General features: G+C 56.2%; 1 protein-coding gene across 3 annotated transcripts; it reads right to left on the bottom strand.

Moving 5' to 3' along the window:
- Nucleotides 1–323: 323 nt before the first annotated feature.
- On the bottom strand, nt 324–19650 carry GGA1 (golgi associated, gamma adaptin ear containing, ARF binding protein 1). Of its 3 annotated transcripts, none has more exons than XM_011387563.1 (17): nt 19206–19650; nt 15581–15665; nt 14376–14451; nt 13266–13364; nt 12146–12269; nt 11653–11753; nt 10916–10996; nt 9439–9579; nt 9280–9361; nt 8018–8125; nt 7249–7347; nt 4179–4243; nt 3511–3677; nt 2831–3021; nt 1755–1924; nt 1426–1536; nt 324–1336 (listed from the first exon to the last, which is right to left on the bottom strand). In XM_011387563.1, the coding sequence occupies exons 1-17, from the start codon at nt 19246–19248 to the stop codon at nt 1226–1228; spliced, it is 1854 nt and encodes a 617-aa protein (XP_011385865.1). In that variant the 5' UTR covers nt 19249–19650; the 3' UTR covers nt 324–1225. The 3 variants fall into 3 exon arrangements, with proteins under 3 accessions (XP_011385865.1, XP_011385859.1, XP_023383193.1); XM_011387557.2 differs by having other exon boundaries at nt 7249–7398; nt 19206–19649; XM_023527425.1 differs by lacking the exons at nt 14376–14451; nt 15581–15665; nt 19206–19650 and adding an exon at nt 13941–14119 and having other exon boundaries at nt 7249–7398.
- Between the last annotated feature and the right edge of the window lie 1596 nt (nt 19651–21246).

The raw sequence follows: 21246 nt of genomic DNA, 5'->3' as shown, positions 1-21246 counted from the left end.
AGTTATGAGAATCTAAGGGCCTCCCCCTCAGCGTCTGCGGCAGCTGGGGCTCCTGGCAGGCCCTGAGCAGCCACTCACTTCCAGCTGGGATGGCTCTGGGCCTGCCACAGCCCTGAGCCCTCTCTGGTGACTCAGCACTGGCCACAGGCCCCCGAGCAGGGCCTCTTCCTGTGCAGAGCTCGGCGGTGGTGGGGAGAGGAACTATGGCCTGATCTCCGAAGACAGAGGCAGAGAGGTCTGTGGGGCTGCCCCTAGACCTCCCACTTCGGGACGCCCTCCGGTCTCCCTCCACCTCAGAAGGGCCACGAGAGAAGAGAAGCCGGTCCAGGAAAAAGGACATTTTATTTCCATAAATACTCCTGCCCTCACTCACACACTGACCCCACCTCCGCCCGTGGACAGATGGACAGAAGTGAGAAGCGCACAGGAGGCCCCGGCAGAGGCCACTGAATGAAGGAGACACTGAGAACACCAGTGTAGGGCCTCCCTTGTCCAGAGGCCCTGGAGCGCCCAGCCGGGGCCACCTGTTTCTGGCTTTACCCTTGGGCCAGCGGTCACACAACCCCCAGAGCCCCTCAGGAGGCCTGACAGCAAAGGAGCCAGGCAGGTGTACAGACCCCCTAGGAGTGGGGGACAGGGGGGCTCCCCCAACTGGGCCCCCTGAGATGGTGACCACAGGGCCACTCTGAAAGAAAAGCTGAGTCAAACCACACACCAGAGAGTGCAAACAGCTGGGGGTGCAGGCGTCACCCCCCCACCCCCCGTCACCTGGTTCCTGCGGAAGTAGCCTGAGCTGGTCCCCGGCTCCAGCCTGGCCAAGTTATGGCTGGGCCTTCCCATAAGGCATAAGAGACAGGTGGGGATGACCCCACCCCAGGCTAGGGTCGGGGCTGGGCCTGAGGTCCTGGCCCTTGCCTGATGGCCATGCTTCTCCCAATGACCCCAAGTCCTTCCAAGGCCACACAGCCCTTCCCTGCTTCAGGCTCCCACCTGTGGTGAAGGTCCCCAGCAGTGCAAACCCAGGCCCAGCCTCCTGCTGGGTTTGGCTCAGCAGGGGAGGGGTTAAGGACGGAGGGGGCCGCAGGGGTGAGGGGAGAAGCACCAGGCACAGGGGATATGGCCACGGGGACAGAGAATGTCCTAAGCCACCACAGCCTCACACACAGGCTAGCCAGTGGCCAGCCCTATTGTTGTCCCCTCCTCCTCTTCCCTTCCTTTCTCTGTTCTAGAGGCTCCCCCAGGTCTCGGGTGGGGGGAACTGGTCCACATCCCCCATCTCATTATAGGTCTGGTCGCCCATCGTGAAGAGGAGCTTGTAGCGAAGGCGAACCTTCTCCTGGGGCAGAGACAGTGAAGGCAAGAGTCAGAGGTGGAGAAGACGCTCCCCCCGGCCCCCAGTGGCACCCTGTCACAGCCGGGCCTCACCTTCTGGGGGTTGGCGAGGAGCAGGACCTGGGTGATAGCTGAGGGGTGGATGATGGGGTTGAAAGCCGGCAGCTCTGTGCCTGAGGGTGGCTGCAGCTTCACTTTCATGACCTGAGGACAGGAGGGGAGGATGGGCACAGCTAACCCTGGCTTCTCGTCCTCATCCCCTGAGAAACCAGGCCCAGCCTGTCCTCCAGCTCCTCCTCGGAGTCCTAGGGCTCTGTCTTTTCATTCTCTTCTACGCCCCGACTCCCCAGGAAGACAGACACTGCTCCCCATCCAGCCCTGAATCACCCTGCCTTGATAGGAGGCAGGCAGGCCCATGTCACCTTGGGGACAGCTGACTGGAAAACGATGTTGCGGATGGGCTGGGGGGCGGTACTCAGCATGGAAACCACCACCACCAGCACGTCAGAGCGTCCCGGAAGCGGGTCTCGGGCGAAGTGGAAGAGGACCCGGAAGCCATGCTGGTCATACACAGTCACTGGCAAGATGCTGCCTGGCAGAAGGGAGGGGGAGAGGGTGATGTGTGGTGCCAGGCCCGCACCCAAGCACCTGTGACCAGCTCCCCCAACCCGGCTCACGGCCGGCACTATGCTGCTTCGCTGGGAATGAACGACCAAATCCACAAACTTAGGTCCTTGCCGCAACCCCGGTGGCAGCCAGGGGTACAGACTGGTGCCTAGATGGGGCAGGTGAACTTGTAGTGATGGCAGAGGCAAGACATCCAGCCCCAAACTGAGCCCCAGCTGGGGCTCCCCAGTGCCATACAGCTGCTTCCTGGCCTGCTGAAGTAAAGGACTGGGGGTGAGCTGGTTCCTGCGGCTCACTGTGTGACCCTGATCTGGTCACTCTGTGTCTCTGAGCTCAGGGTCTTCCCTACTGGTAAGATAAGAGCACCACTACCTAACTCCTGGGGACACCGAGGGTATGACACCTTCGGTCACGATGAGCTCAGCACATGGACAAGACCAGCCCGTGTTAGTGTCTGCACAGGGCCTGCTGTTGGCAGTGGACCACCTATTGCTCCTGGGTGGGAGAAGCCCGGATCTGGACCTGGTTCAGTTCTGTGGTCTTGGGGAGACCCTGAACCTGTATGTCCTGGCTCTGCCTTCCTGGGGAGGGAGGGGCCTAGGGGCCAGCCATAAGAAGTCCTGATCGTGTAACCGCGGACTTCATACAGCAGTTTCTTGACCACTCTGGGACAGATGAGGAAACCGAGTGCTGGGAAGGGGGAGGGTCTTGCCCAGAGCTCCCCAGAATCAGGCAGTGGCAGGACTGGGAGAGCCCCATTTTCCCCGCTTCCCAGAAAGAGCTCCTGGTAGGATGATGAGGTAGCTGGTGCCGCTGGGTAGTGAGCTGACCAGGACCGGCCTGTACCTGCCCATGCCCCTGCCTTACTCACTGGGTTTGATAGACTCCAGGGGCACGGTGATGTTGGCCAGGGAGAGCTCAGTCTGTGAGGGCTGCTGCAAAGGCCCAGGAGGCTCGGGGGACATGGTGTGGAGGCCGGTGGCACCGGAGCTGGGTGAGCTGCAGCTGCTTTTATTCTGCAGGTCCCGGAGCGTGAGCCGGGGGGCTGGCTGCTGCTTCTCCCTTATTGGGGGATGATGCATTGAGAGGTGGCCAAGGGATCGGGGGGACAGGAAAGGCTGGGCTTCCTGACTGTCCCTGACACCTCCCCGTCTCTCTGGCTTTGGTCTCCTCCCCTTGAAAATGGGCAGCTCTTGCTCTCCCCTCCCCCCGTCCACTTGGGCTCCGTGTCCCTCTCACTGCTGGCCTCTTGGGCCTTCCGTCTTTCTCGGGTGTTGAGACGCCTGGGGGAGGGCCTGTGGGACCCAGGTCTCCTTTCTCTCTTAAACTCCATGCTCTGTCGGACAGACCCTGCACCTCCCTTGGTCACTGCTGTGCCCCTTAGGCCCAGTACAGTGCTGGCACATGGTGGTACTCGGCAGCCATGGTGTCCAGGAATAAACCAGCCCTGGGCCTCTCCCTGATGGGTCCGGGCCAGGCAAAGCCCAGGAGAAACTGCTGGTTGTGGGGACAGGGAGGGCTCCCTCCGTGCCAGCCAGGGTGTGCCCTCACCACCGCATTTGTTGGGACTCCGGGGGCAGCGACTGCTGCAGGAGGGTCTTCCCCAGCAGGTCCAGGTCATCCAGACCACTGCTCACTGGCAGGGACATCTGCGTTGGGGGCCGACTGTCCATGCTGGGGGCCGGAGTGGGGGCTGGGGGTTCTGTGCCATCAGATGACTGTTGGGCATACAAAGGATGCAGGTAGGTGGGACGGTGCTGAAAAGATGTCCTTTGTCCTGTGCTGAAAAGGTGCTGAAAAGGAGGCCCCTTCCCCTCCCTGCAGGTGACATCTGAGGGAAGAAGCAGCAGGGATGGGGACCACATTCCCGCCGGGCCCAACCCCCTCTCACTCCAGGGTTATCAGTGGGTTGGGCCTGGTCTGGAGTTCTACTTTAGAAACCATCACATTCCAGGGACCGCAAAGTTACCCACCAAGAAAAAGAATAAGGAACCCCCATCTCAACCCAAGGGAGGCCCAAGGCTGAGAATGGCAGGGAGATGCATCTGGAGGCAAGGACTGCCTAACTTCCTCCACCCTGGGATGGGTGCCTCAGCTTCCTGGGCCACCCTCTGCCCCTTGGCCCTTCCGCCCATCTCTCCTCTCATTGCCCCCTCAGGCTACCTGTCCCAGTTGCTCTGCCCCCAGGACAGGTCAGGCTAGTTCCTAGCCCCTCCTACCTGGAAGCTGTTCCATCCAGCACTATCCAAGCTCGGGCCTGGAGGGGGTGTGGGGTCACTTAGGCCTGCAGGGAAGCAAGGCAGAGGTCAAGGAGCTGGATTCCTGAGCAGAGGCAAGAGAGCTGGGGGTGCTGTGCTGAGTTGGAGTTCCCTGGCTCCTACCCTCCCCCTGCACCCCTGCTCCATGAGGCTCAGCTCAAAGGGGAAAACTTCCACTTCAGCACTTTCAGAGGGAACCAGTAGCAGAACAGAAGTAGAAAGCAAAGATCCTGAGAGCCCATTCCCTGGGCCCGCACATGCTTCCTCTCTTGCTGCTCAGAAGCCAACTCCACTGCAGAAGTCAAGACTTTCATCTTCATTCATCAGCTGGTAGCAGGTGAGGTGGGGTGGGGTAGGGTGGGGTGGGGTGGGGTGGGGTGGGGTGGGGTGGAGTGGTGTGTGTGTGTGTGTGTGTGTGTGTGTGTGTGTGTGTGTGTGTGTGTGTGTGTGTGTGTGTGTGTGTGTACATGTACGTGGACAAGGATGAGAAGACACCAAGTGAAGTTCCTAACCTCCAAGGTCCAGGTGGGGAGGGGTCAGCATCCTGTGCCCACCGACTGGAAGGATGCCAGAAAGGCCCTGTGGTGCAGTGAACAGGGCCCTGGGCCCAGGCCTGCCCCGCTGTGCGGCCACGGGCAAGGTGCTGGCTAGGCCACTCAACGCAGGACTGGACTAAGGCAGACTCTGATGGCCTCATTTGCCGCTGGCACGTGCCAACAAGGCTGGCTGATGTACCTGGGAGAGCTGTAGGCCCTTTGGAAGGCCCTTGTGGTGGGTAGAAGGCAGGTCACCAACCTGTTCAACTTCTGCCTGCCCTAAAGCATTCCACAGCCAAGTTCACCCCAGATTTTACCTAAAGACAAGTTATCCTGTTTCTAGCAAATCCTGAATAAGTGAGGTCCAGCCTCAAGTGCTGGCTGACAGGCAAAGGCAAGATGCAAGAAGCTGCGACTATCAGGTCTCTTCCTCGGGACACAGCTCTCTGAGTCTGGAGCCAACACGGTGATAACTGCTAACATTTCTCACACCCCTTGATGTGTCAGGCACTTCAGACTTAGGTCTCACTTAATCCTCAAACAGCCTTAAAAGGCAGGTGTGTGGTTCTCATCCTTCTTTTAAGGATGAAGAAATAGAGGCTCAGAAGGGTTAGGTAACCTGCCCAAGGGTCACAAGCTGGAAGGTGGCAGAGTATGTACCTGGACAGAGCATGGCCTAATTTCTGGAGTTTGACTACAGCTCTGCCACTTGCTGTGTGACCCTGGGCTGGCTCCCTGTGCCTCATCTGTAAAACGGAGACAATAGCAGCATCCACACCAGAGGTCTGTTGTGAGTAATAAATTAGACAAATCAGATGAAGTGCCTGAACAATGCCGGAACGCTCTCTGCCAGACAGGAAGTCCTCACTGCCTACCCTGCCCCCCACCCCTCACCCTTCTTGCCACAGACAACCGTTTAAGACAAGCCCCCTTTGTGGTCCCAAGGCTTCCGCCACTCCCCAGAGCTGGGTGGGTACTGCCCTGGCACTTCTGGTTCCTGTTCCCACAATTTTTTTCTTTTTTTTTTTTTTGCCTTTGAGAAGAAACCAGAGGAAGCTGGAGGCTCGGGGCTCTGCTGAAGCGACTCAGGGACAGGAAGTGCAAAGCACACCTCACTTCTCGAGAGGAGGTGGCTTTGTCACAGCCACTTGCTGGGAGGCCTGGGCCACACACACCAACAGCGCAGTCAGGTCGCTGCTGCCTGGTTCTGGCTCTGGGGGCGGGGAGACATGCTTGGGTGCGTTTTCTCATTGCTGCCATCCTTTACCTCTTACATCTGGGCTGGGGTCTCCGCCTGAGTTGGCCCTGGCTCTGAATGAGGAGGGGACAGGTGGGCGAGACACGTAAGCGTCCCCCAGACCCTCTAGGAAGTGTGCTGGCTGGCAGGCCCACACAGGGGAACTCGACCTGGTCCACTTTCCCCCTCGTCCTACCCCTCACTCCTCGCCCTCATTTCTCTTTCCTGGGAGGGGAGCTGAGACAAAACAGCAGAGGAGCTCAAAGCGCAGCTTCGGAGTCGGACTGCCTTGTCCAGACCCTGGTGCCCCGTTTGGGCAAGTCCCTCGGCCATTCTGAGCCTTGCTTTTGCATCTGTAAAATGGGGATGCTGACAGCACCCATCGCACGTGCCGGGAGGAGGGAGGGCAGTCTGAGGTGCGACAGTGCGGTAGCAGCGGTCAGAGCAGCACTCCCTGAACTCTGGGCCGACCTGCCCGGATCCCGGCACAGCACTGCTCCTTCGAGTCCATCAGGTTTGGTTTCACCTCAGAACTGGCTCAGGAGAACAGTGTGACTCCCGGCTTCTAAGCCAGCTCCCCAACATGTCCCTCTGACAGAGCCCCACCGCCTCTGTCTTTCTAACCTCAAGGATATGAGGAAGTTGTGATTACAGTTTCCTGCTCCCAAGCTCCCAGAGCTGGAAACCCCAAAACTGCATGGCTGGCTGGGCACCCTCTGCTTCTTCCTCAGGGGCGAGCCTAGTTCTCTGTTGGGCTCTGAAGCCCTAACCCTGCCCTGTAGTGACACAGGCCTGGCCCAGGACCAGCTAAGATCACAGAGTGCCTTGTACTCTGATGCCAGCTTCCCAGGAGTTTCTGGGTGCTGTGGAGCACAGAGCACCCCCCTCTTCCTCTCAGTGGGTGGGGGAAATTGTTGAACTCTTGCCTGGGCAGGATCCAACACTAGGCTCTCATCTGCTGCAGGAAACCCCTCTGCCTTCCCTCGGGGCCTGGGCGTGGCTGGCTTGTCAGGTTTAGGAGCTAGCCAGCCCCACCTGTGACAATCTGACTTTGCACAAGCTCCTTGATTTCCCTGAGCCTCAGCTTCCTCAGCTGTGAAATGGGCTTCAAGCTCATCCACCATGCTCCACACAGCACACAAGAGGAATAACACGCTGACTTGACCAAGCTCTGCAAGCTGCATGTGAGCTGCAGGCATCCCCCCCACCCCAAAATGCAGCCAAGCCCGCCCTTCTCTGGGACTGGCCCCTTCCTCACCCAGAGACATGAGCTCATCGTCAAGCAGGGAAATGGAGATGCTGGGCTGCTCGGGGCTGGCCTGGTCGCCAGGGCAGGTGGGCGAGGCTGGGTAGGTTCCTGCAGGAGGGAGATCCAGGCCTGAGAGGTCCAACAGGGCCGAGGTGCTCCCTGGGGCAGGAAAGGAGAGTCAGACAAGTCCTGGGGGGAGGACACTCATGCTCTCAGAGTCTATGGGAGTTGAGGGGCAGCAAAGTGTCCCCTGACCCTTCACAACCCTCCTGCTTCCCCCTCCTTGGCCACCAGGCCCTTTCTCTAGCACATGCTGTTCCTTCTGTCTGGAGCGGATTTCTTTCTTCCACCTGGCGAACTGCCTCCCATCCTGTAGAGCTCCGCTCAAGCTCTGCTGCTTCTGTGGGCCAATTCTAACCTCTTCTGCAGGAACCAGAGCAGTCGTTTTCCCCTTACTGAAGCTAAGCCTTGAGGGTGTCAATTAGCCACATACAACAGGTGTCCGATTTGTCAATGAAAGAAAGGTTTTCCTTCTTCTCCTGTTCTTGCCGAACCCTTGGCTCCCGTCCCCTCTGTCCCACATCCAGACCCCTCCCTCCCACAGCTGCAGGCTTGGCATAGACTTCTTCCTCAGCACTCTCCCTGGGGGCCGCCACCATCTTAAGGGGCCAGGGTCACCCTGGCGGTTGGCTACCAGCTCTGGGAGCAGAGCACCGTCCTGGGCTCTCTGCCCGCCTCTAGCCTGGTGGGTGCTTCTCCAAGCCTCCTGTCACCTCACCAGGGATGGAGCTGGCAGCAGCATCACCGTTGACCTCTTCGCCCCGCACCAGCTGCTTGTACAGGTTAATCACCTGGGTGAGGTTGTCGTTAGCCTGCAGGATCTCCGCTGGAATGGGCAGGAGGGGAGAGGCCAGTGTGAAGGAATGTGGAGGCTTCTGAAGGGAGCCGAGTACCTAGCATCCATCCCAGCCCTGGAGAGGGGGCGGGGCCAGGGGCATCCCATTGTCTACTCAGATTTAGGCCCACTGTCTACCCCACACTGCCCTGTGCCAGTCCCTGAACACAGTGGCATACTCTCGCCTCCAGGCCCCCACATAGGCTCCACTGGATGCCCCCAAGATCTCTGTGAGGCTTCATCCCTTTCTGCCTTTAGATCTTTACCCAAAAGTCACTTCAGGGAGGCCTTCCCTAACCATACTCCTGCATTATGCAGTCCATCCTGTCCCTGCTTGTTTTTCTCCATGTCATTTAGCACTATCTGACAGCTGCCACTATTTAAGTCCTGGGTTTATTGTCTGTCTCCTCTCATTAGGCTACGAGCTCCATGAGGCTATAGTTTTTGTCAATTCTGATCACTGCCTAAGGGCCTAGAACAGTACCTGGCACACACTAGGCCCTGAACAATATTACCTCCCCAGGGGCCAGGGCTTAGAGGAATCTGGGCAGCGAGCTTCTTGGGCAGGGACCAGGTCCCTGGCCCATGGGAAGTGCTCAGTAAGCTCTTGCTGAATGAGAGGCTGAGATGGTACCCAGACTGCTGCCCAAGAGGCCCTGCTGATGTGGGAGCAGAGAACAGGACAAGAATCTGATATGTGGCCCTAGCAGAAGCCATGGGGCCCAGCTCGGGAATTACTTGGCCTGTGGGATTCATTCTTGGTTTGCAGCCCTTACCAGGGAGGCAGTGTCTGTAGGGAAGGGAGAGAGCCCTGCTCCGCCTGGCTCTGCCACTATTCTGCTCTGTGATTTGGGCAAGTTGCTCTCTTCCCTTAGCCCCAGCCGTGAAATGATGACAATTTTCCCTCCCGTGTAGCTTGTGGGCAGTAAATGAGGTGTCTGCGGAAAGACTTGGCCTCGTGGGTCTCTCGACTAGGTCTCTCAACTAGGTCGGCCCCTGCTCTCTGCTTCCTTCTTTCCCAACTTGGAGAAACCCAAAGTAAGTGTTGGAGAATGGGGCCCCCTGGTGGTGGCTCCAACTGCAGATACTCAGCAGGGGCTGGAAGAGCAGAAGGAGGTGGAGGGCTAGCTCTGCCTGGGGCTCACCTAAGGCCTCATCATTGTCCTCTGTGTCACTGGCAAGTCGGAAGAGCGTGGGCCGCATCCGCTCACAGCGCTGGTACAGTTCCTGGGGGCAGTAGGGTGGGCGGGTCAGGGCTGGCAGAGGCCCTGGAGTGGACTGGGACAGGGCGGAGAAAGGCGCACCTTCATCAGGTCCTCACTGCTGTGGGCCGCAGCGCCACCCTGGCTGTGGTTCATCACCATCTCTGTCAGCAGTTTCACATTATTGTTCACCTCCTCTATGGCACTCACCCGCTTCGAGATCTTCTCCATCCGCTTCTGGTCCTGGAGAGGCATCGGCAAATGGCCCCCAGAGAAGCTAGGTCAGGCCTAGCCCCGAGCCAGGCACTGCCCACACCACTTTGGACAGTGTCTGCTGGCTGGGCATGAGATCAGTGGCTGCTAAGTGCCAGGATAGGGCGCTCTGGTCCAAGAGGCCCTTGACCAACCCCACTCACTTCCTCATCACCTGCTGCCAACGAACCCTGGACCCGGGCCTCTGCAGGAGCCCAACAGAATTTCCTGGGCCCTTGGCCAGAACCTCCAGGGTTCCTAACACACTCGTCAGGTGATTGTGGAGGACCAGGATCCTGACCTATACCTGTGGTTCTACTCAACCCTTGCCTTCGTTTGTCTTCTGAAAGGGGACCTTAGCGGTCACCAAGCACAACCTAGAAACTAGTGCAGGGACCCCTCTCAATGTCTGTCAGTGCCTGGCATGTGGGGAGCTCACGGCCTTGAAAGGCCACTACAGAAGTACACCTGCTACCCCAGCCCACTTGGCTTCTATGCATGTTCCTCCCTTGTGGAATGAAGGGTGGGCTTGCGCTGTGTAGTCTGATACGTCACCCTCCTTGAGAGGGGCCACCCCTGACTCTCTCTCTTGGCTGTCAGAGCATGCAGCTTGCCTTTAAGAGACAATCCAGAACTGCCCACTGGGTGTCTAGACTGCAAACTTTTTGATGTCTTACCTTTGTCAATAAAAAAGTTTCAGCATGCACCCATGACATATGTATACAGAGAGTCCCCTACTTGTGATGGTTCAACTTAGGATTTTCTGAATTTGATGGTACAAAAGTGATATGCATAATACATTACAAGAGGTAGTCAACGATTTTATAAAACAGGCTTTGTGTTAGATGATTCTGCCCAACTGCAGACTAATTTAAGTCTTCTAAGCACGTTTAAGGTAGGCTACGCTATGCTATGATGTTTGGTAGCTCAGATGTATTAAACACATTTTTCGATAAAAAATATTTTCAACTTACGATAGGTTTATTGAGATGCAACTCCATTTAAGTCAAGAAGCATCTATAATTATTTATAAACATATAATATTTTCTCTTCCTCTCTTTGTGTGTTCATTTCTAATTTTCATGGAAGAGAGAGTCAGCCTCACAGAAGCCCATGCAGGGCAGGTGAGCTCGGCTGCTGGGAAATTCTTCCCTCTATACGGTGGTCCTGACTCAGCCCACTGGGGCCCAGTCAGCTTTTTCGTGGCTGTGACCCTTTAACTGGGTCACTGCAGGGTCCCTCGTACGCACAAACACAACCCCACCTCGGCAGCCCAGCTCGGCATCCTCATCCCGCCTTCTCCCTGTACTCTGGGTTCTGCCATCACCTCTTGCACCATCTCCTTGATGAGTTTGTTGGCTGCTCGGAGGTCCTCAGGGTGGGAGCTCTTCAGCAGGCGGGCCAGCATCTACGGACACAGAGGGGCGTGACAGTGACGGCAGGACCTGGGCCTGGGATCATGTTCTGGCTCCCCATTTCCTGGCTGCGGGATGTGAATAAGTTACCGAAGCTCTCCATGAAATGGCGAGAATCTACTGACACCTGACGGAGTAGCCACAGAACAACTGAGACAAAAGTGCTCCCCACGGCACCTGGCAGAAATAAGTTCTCAACAGAATAGTGCAAAACATTCTATGATGGTCATCACAGCACCCTTCTGGAAGGATGTACAAGAAACTTTAACAGCAGTTGCCCTCTGGGAGTGGACTGGGCAGAGAGGAGCTTTTCTTCTTTATTTTGGCTCCTCCTGTACTGTATAATTTCTTGCTTGAACACATGCTTTTTTAACAAAAAGCTAATCAAGTTGTTGATGAAAGGGTCAAAGACAATGCTCTCAAACCAATCCCAGGGATATCAGACATATTCTGTGTTTATTAAATGCAGGGGCACTGGATGGGGGGTACTCGGCATGCAGTTGGTGCTCAATCAACGGTGCTTGTGACCCACTATAGTGGCCATGCTCATTGTGAGCCTCTGCTCCAAGGGCACGGTAGCCAGGGGCTAGGATTCACTGACCCCCAAGTGGGTCCTGGAGCCCTCATCTGCCCCTCCTTGGAGCCTCACCTTGGATTTTTCCTCGTCTTCGAAGATCACATTCTTGGGCCGTGGAGGAGGAAGGGAAAAGATGGCGTCATCCGGAAGCTTGGGGTCGGACTTCACAATCCCTAGATGGGTAGTAAGAAGGCTGTCAACAGGGCCCAGGCCCTGGGCCAGGGGGTGAGATGGGGACCCATCCAGGCAAGTACGGAATGGAGCACACTGGCTCTGGACTTTGGCGAGCCAGGGCCTGCTCCTGACCTGTCATGTCAAACTGCATGGGGGAGAGTTCAAGCACCCATATTTTGAGGCCACTCCATGCGGGTCATTCTCTGAGGGGAAGCCTGACCCAAATCTGCCTTCTTTCCGCCCAAGCTAGCCTCAGGCAGAGCCACAAAAAGGCTTCGCTAGCCATTATGTTCTTGAGAACTTAAAGGGAGACACATGACCTTGCTGCCAGAAGCCCCTGAAGCTCAGCTCAGGGAGGAGGCGCTGGCCACGCCGCACACTGGGACCTCACCCTGCTTCTTGAGCATCTGGTAGGCCTCTGTGATCTTCACTTCCTCAGGCAGGCCGACTGTCCAGCTGTAGAGGAGCTCCAAGATCTTGTTCTTTACCTTCTCCGATGTCCGGGAGCCCAGGTACTTCAAAGACAGAGGGGAGGGGAAGCCTTTGACACTGCCCAGCCCGCTCGCTGCAGCCCCAACTTGGCTGTCTCCCCAGAACTCCCTCGGAAACCTGGCCTATAGGGCCCTCACAATTGGCCTGGCACAGAAGGAGCTCACCTCCTAGCTCTGTCACTTGCTAGCTGTGCCAGCCCTGTGTCTCAGTTTCCCCATTGTTGTGGAGATGACAATAGCGGCACCATAGTGAGGACACAGCTAAGGCACAGAAGTCGGTGCCCACTCAGGGCCAGCTCACATAAGGCTTAACTGGGACCCCAGGAAGGAGGAGCCACCAGGCTTCGGGCTGACCAGGGAAGGGGCAGCTGTGGAACTGCTTGGCCCCGGGCCCCACCTAGCCTCCCAGCAGCAAGCCAGTCTGAGAGAACTGGCTCTCACACCAGTCACCTCCTGGGAGGAGAATGGGGAGCCAGCTGGGTCATTTGGCTGTTCTGGTCAGTGACTTTGAGCAGCAAAGGGGGTGAGGCCTCAACCAAGGGGCACCAAATGTGCTCATGCTCTATGGGAGGGCTCCTGGGGCCATGCTGGGGGGTGTGGCCCATCTATAATCAGCAAGCTCCATCACTTAGGTTTGGGGCCTCAGCATCCAGGGCCTCTGAAGTGGGAACAGGGAGACCCTCCACTAGAGACCTAGAGGCCAGGTGGGGTGCAGCAACCGGGTCTGCAGGGAGAGACAGAGCCAGAGCAACCCCCGCTGGGGGAGAGCTGCATGCACGCCCTGCCATCACCCCTCCCTGAGCAGCTCCAGAGCTGGCCCGCCACCGGTCAGCGGAAGCACTCCTTCCCTCTAGAAACCAGCTTCCCAGACTTAGCTGTATGAAGGGGACCCTGAGAAAGGGTCTGTGTTTGTATCAGGCCAGAATCCTAATGGGGGCTGAGGCAGCACTAGAAGCAGGAACCCCAATGGGAGGCCCCAAGATGACAGTGCAGGCCTCAGCGCGGAACAGAAGCACCCACCTTGGGAGACACGACCTTGATGAGCTCGTTGAGAAAGCGGAACTTGCCCACCTCATCGTGAAACCTCTTGCCACAGCTCTTCATGCATGTTTCCAGAACCTGGGAACAGGTGCAGTGCGGGGACCCCCAGAGAGGATCAGAGGAGACAGCCTCCCTCCCACACCTCGGCCGGGGCCCAGAAGCCCAGGGATGGGTGTTTGTAAGGGAGGAAAGTATCTCATGAGGACAAGGGGATTCTGAGGTTCAGAGGCCCCAGACACCACGCCCTGGGGGACAGGACAGGGCAGCACCCCATATGCAGCACCGCCATAACCCCTCCACAGCTTGGCTGCATTTGAATACCACTTGTAAATTATTTACTTACTATATTTGTTTTTAAAAACTTAAGTACTATCTACCTTGGCCTGGCCTTATCCTAAGCTATATATCTGTGAAATCATAGGACTAGAGTGCATTTGAGAAATAACAAAACAAAAACCTAATGTGTTAAATATATAACTATCAAAAGGAAAGCTGTTTACCACCTAAAATCATCTTTGCTAAAGGTAGTTGCTATGTGACCCTTGTTTAGGGGCCACAGTGCACCTCCTACTCTCTTGTTACTGGCATAGCTTCGAAACCTCTGACCTGAGCCCAGGTATCACCCCTCACACCCTGTGGGAATGACAGTGTTACCCTGTGTCTGGCGGCCACTGATGGGCTGGGCTGGCTCCACGATGCACGTGGGAGCTTTGTAAACATCAATCCTGGGTGTAGGTACTGCAGCTCTGATTCAGCGGGTCCGGAGTGAGGCCCTGATTTAGTATGTTTAACCAGCCTCCTGGAGATCTGATAACAACTGGAGCAGGGAACCCCTGAACCAGGTAGCTTGAGAGGGCTTCCTCCCCATAAGAAGCCTACCTGTACAGGGTCTGGGGTGGGAGGCCAGCCAGCCCACTGGTTGCCATGAGACCTTTGGGGGCTAGCCGGGACCCCGATTCTAGGTCATCTTGGTACAACTCCCTTGGGCTCTACGGAGACTGATGGGACCCCAAAACCCTCAGTCTTGACCCCTTTGGTATTATCCACGTGTCTGGGGGACCGTTGGCACCCTCTTCCCCTTCTCCTCACCGTCAGGGCCTGGATCGCCTCCCACTCCTGCGGGGACTGGATCTTGTGGGCCAAAAGCCGGGTGGCAAGTGGAGGCCTGAGTGAGAGGAACAGAGCCAGAATAGCCACAGAGTTCAGGCCCCCAGAGGCTTCTGCAGGGCCGATGCAAAGGCCCAGCTCCTTCTCCAGATCGTGGATGGGGCTGGAGACTGTGGCATGACAGGGCAGGGCTAGTCAGGGAGCACAGGCCCAGGACCTTCAAAAGGCGTGAGCTCAGGCCCTCGGCCAGCTTTACTGAGAGCTATGACTGTTGTGTCCTTGGCTTGCTGTGGAGACAAGTATGGAAAGATGACCACATCCTTCAAGTCTGGGAGCAGAACATGACCTAGTACCAGGATAAGCAGCCATAGCTGTCTGGTAACTCAAGGTGGCACAGGACATTCTGCTGGGGGAAATCAGAGCAGCTTCACGGTAGAGGTGGTAATACTAGACCATGAAAGACCTGTCCCCAGCGATGGTAACAGTGAACATGTATTTAGTGCTTGTAATGTGTGAGGTACCTCACCTGTATTTTCCTCACATGCCTAACCTTCGTAAGAGCCCTCCAAAGCAGGCAGAACTATCACTCCACTTTACAGTTAAAGGAATGGACATTCAGAGGCATTCAATCACCTGCCCCAGGTGACATAGCTCAGACGGGATGGGAGTTGCACCTGAGCAGCCAGACTCCAGAGCACACACATCATCTGTCGGCAAGGCCTCCCCGAGCAGAGTGATGCACTGGGGCGGGGGGTGGGGTGGGCAGTGGAGGTGAAGCGTACTGAGCTGTGCTCCCTAAACTCAGCACCACGTGGGGAGCCTGCCAACATGTCCACCCCATGCCCCATCAGACTGTCTAGTCCAAGTCTGGGTGCAGCCCAAGAATGAGCATTTTGACAAACCCAACGCTACCATTTTCTGTGAGACATCGGGGCAACTGCAGAGTCCCCTGAGCCTCAGTTTCTTCACCTGTAAAATGGGTCCAGCAAGGGCCACCTCAGAGGGTGGCTCACACAAGCAGCACTCAGTACAAAGTGCCCACTACCATCATTAATTTGAGCACATTCAGAATGGAAATTGGGTCCCAACCCATGCACGTCTCTGCCTGAGGCCAGGGTCTGGAGTGTGCATAGCAGGTGCACGGTGGATTCTGCTGAATAAGAGCAAAAGAGGGCGAGGCCACCTACCCCTCGAAGTCCTCGTTGAGCTGCTCACAGAAGCCGTTGATGCTGGCCCAGTTCAGCTCCTTGTTCAAGGGGTTCGTGGCTCTGTCTGGAGGAGGAGAGAGGGCCGGTGTGGCCTGGCAAAGGGCTCTCTGCCTCTCCCACTCCCTACTCTGGCAGCAGTGGGCAGGGTGTATGACTGAGCACACGAAGAGGCCTCCCCTTGACTTCCTGTTCCGACAGCCTCAAGACCCGGTGATGTTTCAGTCAAGTCAAAGGACAGATAAGCTCCTGTCCACTGGCTTCCCCTCACAGTTTCTCCATGAAGGGTCCCACTTTTAGAGACTGTGCTCAGCGGTTGTTTCCCTACTCCCCTACAGCTGTATGCTTGCCATGCCTGACCACACTTCCCCTGATTCTGCTCTTGAAAACTGTCCCCACAATTCCCATGGAATTTACACTCAGAGGAGATCCAGAGGTAGGAAAAAAAAGTCATAGCTCCTCCTTCAAGAGGCTGCCTGGCTGGGAAGCGGGCCAAGAGAAGCTAGGTTCTCAATTCAATGAGACAGAGGGAGGCAAAGGGGCCACGGGAACCGCAGGAGGGAACTCAGTTGAGCCTGGGGTCAGGGGAGGCTGCTTGGAAGAGGCAATGAAAGCAGGAGCTGGAAGGAGTTAACGAAGCTGGGCACGTACGCCTTTGAACAGCTCAGGGCTGTATGGAGAGGAGATGTGAACTGAGTGCAGGCCAGAGCACAAAGGCCTTGGTAAGGAGTGTGGCTCAGGTATCACCTCCTCCAGGAAGTCTTTCCTAACTCCTGCTCCTCCCCCAGTTGGCACTGCTGGGTCAGCTCTCTCTTGTGTCCCTCAGACATGACCTTCATCATGAGCCCAAGCCTGCTTCTACACTGCATCTCAGCCACTTGTGTACACGCCTGCCTCCCCTGATAAATGAATGAATGAATGAGGGCTCAGCTGTGGGCAGGCAGAAGTGGTAAGGAGGGGGTAGTAAGCGAGGCCAGTTGGTCACCTCCAACATTGGTTAAACCACCACCAAAGATATCTCAGAGCTTCCCCGAACCTTCATTTCCCCATCTGTAAAGCTGGAGTAAAATATGGACTAATTTGGGATAATGAAATACTTGACGCAGGGTAAGTCTGTGGCGGCGGCCAGAGCTGGATCTCTACCAGGCTTCACCCTGTCCCGGCCACTTCTGCCCAAGACTGAGCACTGAGCCGTGAGTGTGGAAGGAACACAGCCCAGGAGGTGGGAGAGAGAGAGATCTGTTGACAGAAGGAGGCTAGAGAACCAGCATGTGGCAGCTGCCCACTTAAGGTCCTATGCTGTGGCAGGAGGCCTGGAGCCCTTGGAGCCCAGGGCCTGGCAGCCATTCATTTAATTCATATGTGTTTGATAAATATTCTGCGTGCTGGGGCCACGGCAGTGAACAAGACAAAATCTCTGCCCTGGAGCTCACAGCCCAGCAAGAGAAACACTGACTACTCAGACAAACAAACAATACTGTATACCCCTGCGAAGTGCCGTGAGAACAGAGCAGAGAGAAGGTATAGAAAGTGCTGTGGCAGGGTGGGAGGCTGCTCTCTGGTACAGCCGAGTAGAGATCTGAATGAAGCATTTTCTTTCTGGGTACAAATCTATGTTCCCAGAGCCCTGCAGAACGCTCCAGTCCTCCAGAGAAACGAAGCCCTGCTGACCGCCCAGGGAATACCAGGAAGAGGCACACCCCCTCCGCAGGATAAGTGTGACTGTCTACTCTGCCTCCTAGCTCCCCAGCATGGCCAGAGGCTGGGGAACACCAATGTGAAGTTAGAAAGAGAGAATGGAGATGGATATTACCCATTCGATGACACCAGGCTAGGGGACCCTAAAACAAGAAGTCCTTTCAAGTGTCAAAGACACGTGAGTCTGAGTGAGGACAGAGAGACTCCTGAGTCAGAAGCCAGTGAGGAAGCTGCGGAATCATGAGACGTCAGCTTTCTTCCCTGCATCTGTCTTGGAGCGAGGGCCTCTGGGTTCAAGGAGATCTGACCAACTTCTCTGGCCCTGGCTCCAACCCCCAGGTCTCTTACCTCTGGAGGGGAGCACTTCCCCTGGCAGGCAGCAGGGGAGAATGCCTTCAGGGAGGGAGAGTGGGAGGTGTTTCACAACACAGTGACTCCACCCTGTCACCCCATAGTGGTGACAATGTCATCATTTACCCAGCAGAAGCTACTCTTTTCCTATAACCACCTCAAGGGAAGAGCTTACAATTTTGCTAGGGCACAAAGGAGAAAAAAAAGAGAAATGTCAATCCCAATCTATTATGGTCCAGCCTCCTGCCAAACCCAGGTGTTCTGATTCCTCTGTTTCTCAGATCAGACTCTTTAGTCTCTCAGAAAAATCCCTATTGTTGCTAAACCTGACTCTGTTTTGTATCATCCAGAGCTCAAGTCCTTCATCCTGTCACATGTGTTGGCCGGGGCCCTGCCCATCCCCCCAAGTTGCTGCTGAGACCTGGACACTTGTGGCGTTCCGGAACAGTCTCAATGGCCACAGAGTGGCTCCTTTCCACTTACTCCCCCTCCTCCCACCAGACTGACTCTGAAACATCCCTGGAGATGGTGTGGTTCTGAGGCCAACCTTAGGGTTCAACTCTGCTCAAGACTGGCTTAAAAGGTGTTGGTCATGACCCCAGATCACCCTGTGTAGCTCCCTGGTGTGCTTGGGGTCAAGCGGCTAAGCTGAAAGTAGATCCAGAGGCCTCCCTGAGGTCCTGGCACACACATGGGCCCGATTCTAGTCCAGGGAGAGGCAAGCCATAGCTTTCGGGGGCAGAGTCCAGAAGCAGGGTCCCAAGACCTAAGGATGTAAGCAATCTAGGGTTGAGTGAGGGCTGGCAGGCCTGAGAAGCAGGAAGCTGTGTCTGAGGATTCAGAGAAAGGTGTGCAGGGACCTTTGGAAGAACTTCAGCAAGGTGTGGGAATGAGGTCTTGGGTGGAGGTGCAGAGTCTGAGGTGCTGGGCTGAGGGTAGTGATAGAGAACTTGAAATTACTTTTGAAGTTAGAGACGGGCCCTCCCAAGCCTGTAGGGTTTGGGGGTTTCTTTCTGTGTGGCTAGAGCCTGAGAGATCAGATAGGCCAAGGGGTTCTCCCTTCCTGGGCTGGAGAACGAGCAAATTTTAGTTGCAGTCTTAAGCAAGGGATAGGAGGGAGTCACGACATGCAGGGCCAGAGAGTGGAGGATTTGGGGCCCAAGGGGAGTAAGGTCCCTCGCTTCCAGGTCTAGATGCACTCGCTTGCTTCCTCCCGACGCCCCTCAAAATGACTTGGGGGTCCGCTCCTCGGTCGAGAAGTCTGGGCCTGAGGGGGCTGGAGACTGATCTCTCTGTCCCGAGGGTCTGGGCACAGAGCCGGACGCAGCTCCCTCCTCCACGGGGGTCGCCGCCCAGAGATCGGATGGGCTGGGCAGCGCAGCTGGTGGGGTCTTCCTTCACCCCAGGATCGGAGGGACCTGCTGAGGGCACCGCCCATTCTGGGTCGGGGGCGGGGCGTGAGGAGGGGGCGCCCCGTACCCCGCCCCGCCGGGAAGGGGCCCGCCTCGTGCCCCCGGTTCCGGTTCCGGTCCGGCCCGCGCCCCTCCCGGACACTCACTGATTCGCGCCTCCAGAGTCTCCGGCTCCATCTCGGGCTCCATCCGCCACGGGCCCCCGGCCTCGGCACCGCCCCCCACTCCCCGCCGCTCTCGCGGGACCTCCTCGGCACCACCCTCCGCCGATTAAAGGGGCAACGTCCACCCCGACGCGCGGGAGGGGCGCCCGCGAACGCTTGGCACCATAGAGATGCGAACGAGCTCGTCTAGAGCGTCACCTGGTCTCCCAACCCCTCCCCCAAGCGGCGTCTACGTCGCAGGCGGGACCCGCCTCCTGCCTTCTCGTTCACGGCGCTCAGGCGGGATAGGAAGCGGAGGAACTAGGGGCTGAGGACGGCACCATGGAAACCTCACGGGACGCTCTCACTCGTTCTGCGTCACGGAGACGCCTGTGACCGCTTCCTGAGGAACGCTCCGCGGCCATGTTTCTGAGGGGCTCTGAGGTCACTTCCGCTGCCCTGCTCGTGTACTTCCGTTTAGATGCCAAAGTGGGCGGGCCCCTTAAAAAGGCAATGACGACTGCCACCTTGAAAATGACGAGGAGTCAGTTTGTGGATTTCGTACAGCGGTCAGGCACTTTTTGCACATGAATTCATTCATTTCTCACAGTAAACCCATGAGCCAGATAATTAGTTTACCTGAAGTCACACAAGTGGCAGAGCCTGAACCCAGTACTATCCTGCATTCATTCTGCAATCATTTAATGCATTCTGCATTTGCGCATTGACAGACACTGGAAAAGTAAGGGCAGACATTACACAATGTGATGCGGGACGCCCAGTGGGATAGTGGCAACACAGGAGGAGCCCCCTACCCCAAACTGGGGGTTTGGAGATAATGGAGAGTCTTGTCATGGGACGTTTCACAGAGAAGGTGATCTTTAGCTGAAAGGCAGTCAGATTTCTCCAGGTATACCTGGTGCGAAAAGATATTACAGATGGAGGGAACCAAATGTTTCAGGGCTCAGAGGGAGGAAAGTATGATGAATTCAGGGAATTGAAAGTATTTCAATAAGGCTCTTTAGGATGTCGGACGGGGCAAGATCACGCAGGTCTTGTGTTTAGCTTTTTTCCTGTAAGCTATGTTGGAGTTGTCGTTAAAGAGTTTCACGGCTGGTAGCAAAATAAGGCTTTTGTTTTAGAGAGGTCCAAGCGGCAACAGTGGGCAGAAGATACTAGTGAGGGCCAGACTGAAATCAGGAAGGGGTAGAACAAACTTCTCAACCTCGGTGTCTTTCTCCTGCTGTTTCTCCCGTCATCGAAGACCCTCCTCTTCTCCCTTTCCCACTGGTGGCTCGGGACGCCTGGGGACATCACTCCCAGGGGGCATCAGGTGCCTAGTTCACCTGGGTCCGTTGCAATTGGTCGCCCCCTGGCGGCCCGCCGGGGAACCGGCTGGTGGCACCCTCTCGAGACGCCGTGTCTTCGGGAGGGTTAAAGCGCGACCAGGACTAGAGAAACTGGCGAATCCAGTTCTGCTCCGCTGTGGCCTTGCGAACGACCTCGATTCACCTTGCAGAACCGCAGTGACCTCATCTGGGTGGTGGGAGGGTTGTGTTGGGTCAGTTTTTCCCCTAAATTCAACCATTCAGCTGACTGAGACGGTTTTCTAAATTCTCCTCCGCAGGCTATTGAAGTTATACCGGAAAGTGATATGTATGTTTACTGCATTTCTCAATCAAAGCTGTAATGTAATATGGACTTAGAGCTCTTTTCATTTGTTTCTTCTATTAGTGAAATGAATTATTACAAAAATAAAACAACCACATTTACCACACTATTTAGCGACATATACACTATGTCAGGAGTCACTTTTTAAAAAATAGCATAGATTTGACCTGGCTTCACATTCTGCCTTCACATCTTTCTAAATCGCTTGGCCTAGGGCAAGTCACTCAGCTGCCCTATTTCTCAGGCTTCTTATCTGAAATCAGGTTGTGAGATTTCAAGGAGAAGGCGTCTGCAAAGTGAAGCTCCCAACAGAGCTCCCAACCCACTTTCTCTGCTGAACTGTTCTCCTTAGCACTTACCTCCACCTTTCTTC

This window comes from Pteropus vampyrus, unplaced genomic scaffold (genome assembly GCF_000151845.1).
Source record: "Pteropus vampyrus isolate Shadow unplaced genomic scaffold, Pvam_2.0 Scaffold16, whole genome shotgun sequence".
NCBI lineage: Eukaryota > Metazoa > Chordata > Mammalia > Chiroptera > Pteropodidae > Pteropus > Pteropus vampyrus.
This window is presented reverse-complemented; position numbering and strand designations above follow the sequence as displayed.

What these genes read in the sequence shown, in the direction of transcription:
- GGA1 (XM_011387557.2), bottom strand. Translation starts at nt 19,248, where the DNA reads ATGGAGCCCGAGATGGAGCCGGAGACTCTGGAGGCGCGAATCA. An exon ending in GGACAATGATGAGGCCTTAG is followed by an intron (nt 8,126 to 9,279) that starts GTGAGCCCCAGG and finishes TGCCCATTCCAG; the next exon opens with CGGAGATCCTGCAGGCTAAC. An exon ending in GAGTCCCAACAAATGCGGTG is followed by an intron (nt 3,022 to 3,510) that starts GTGAGGGCACAC and finishes TCCCCCAATAAG; the next exon opens with GGAGAAGCAGCAGCCAGCCC.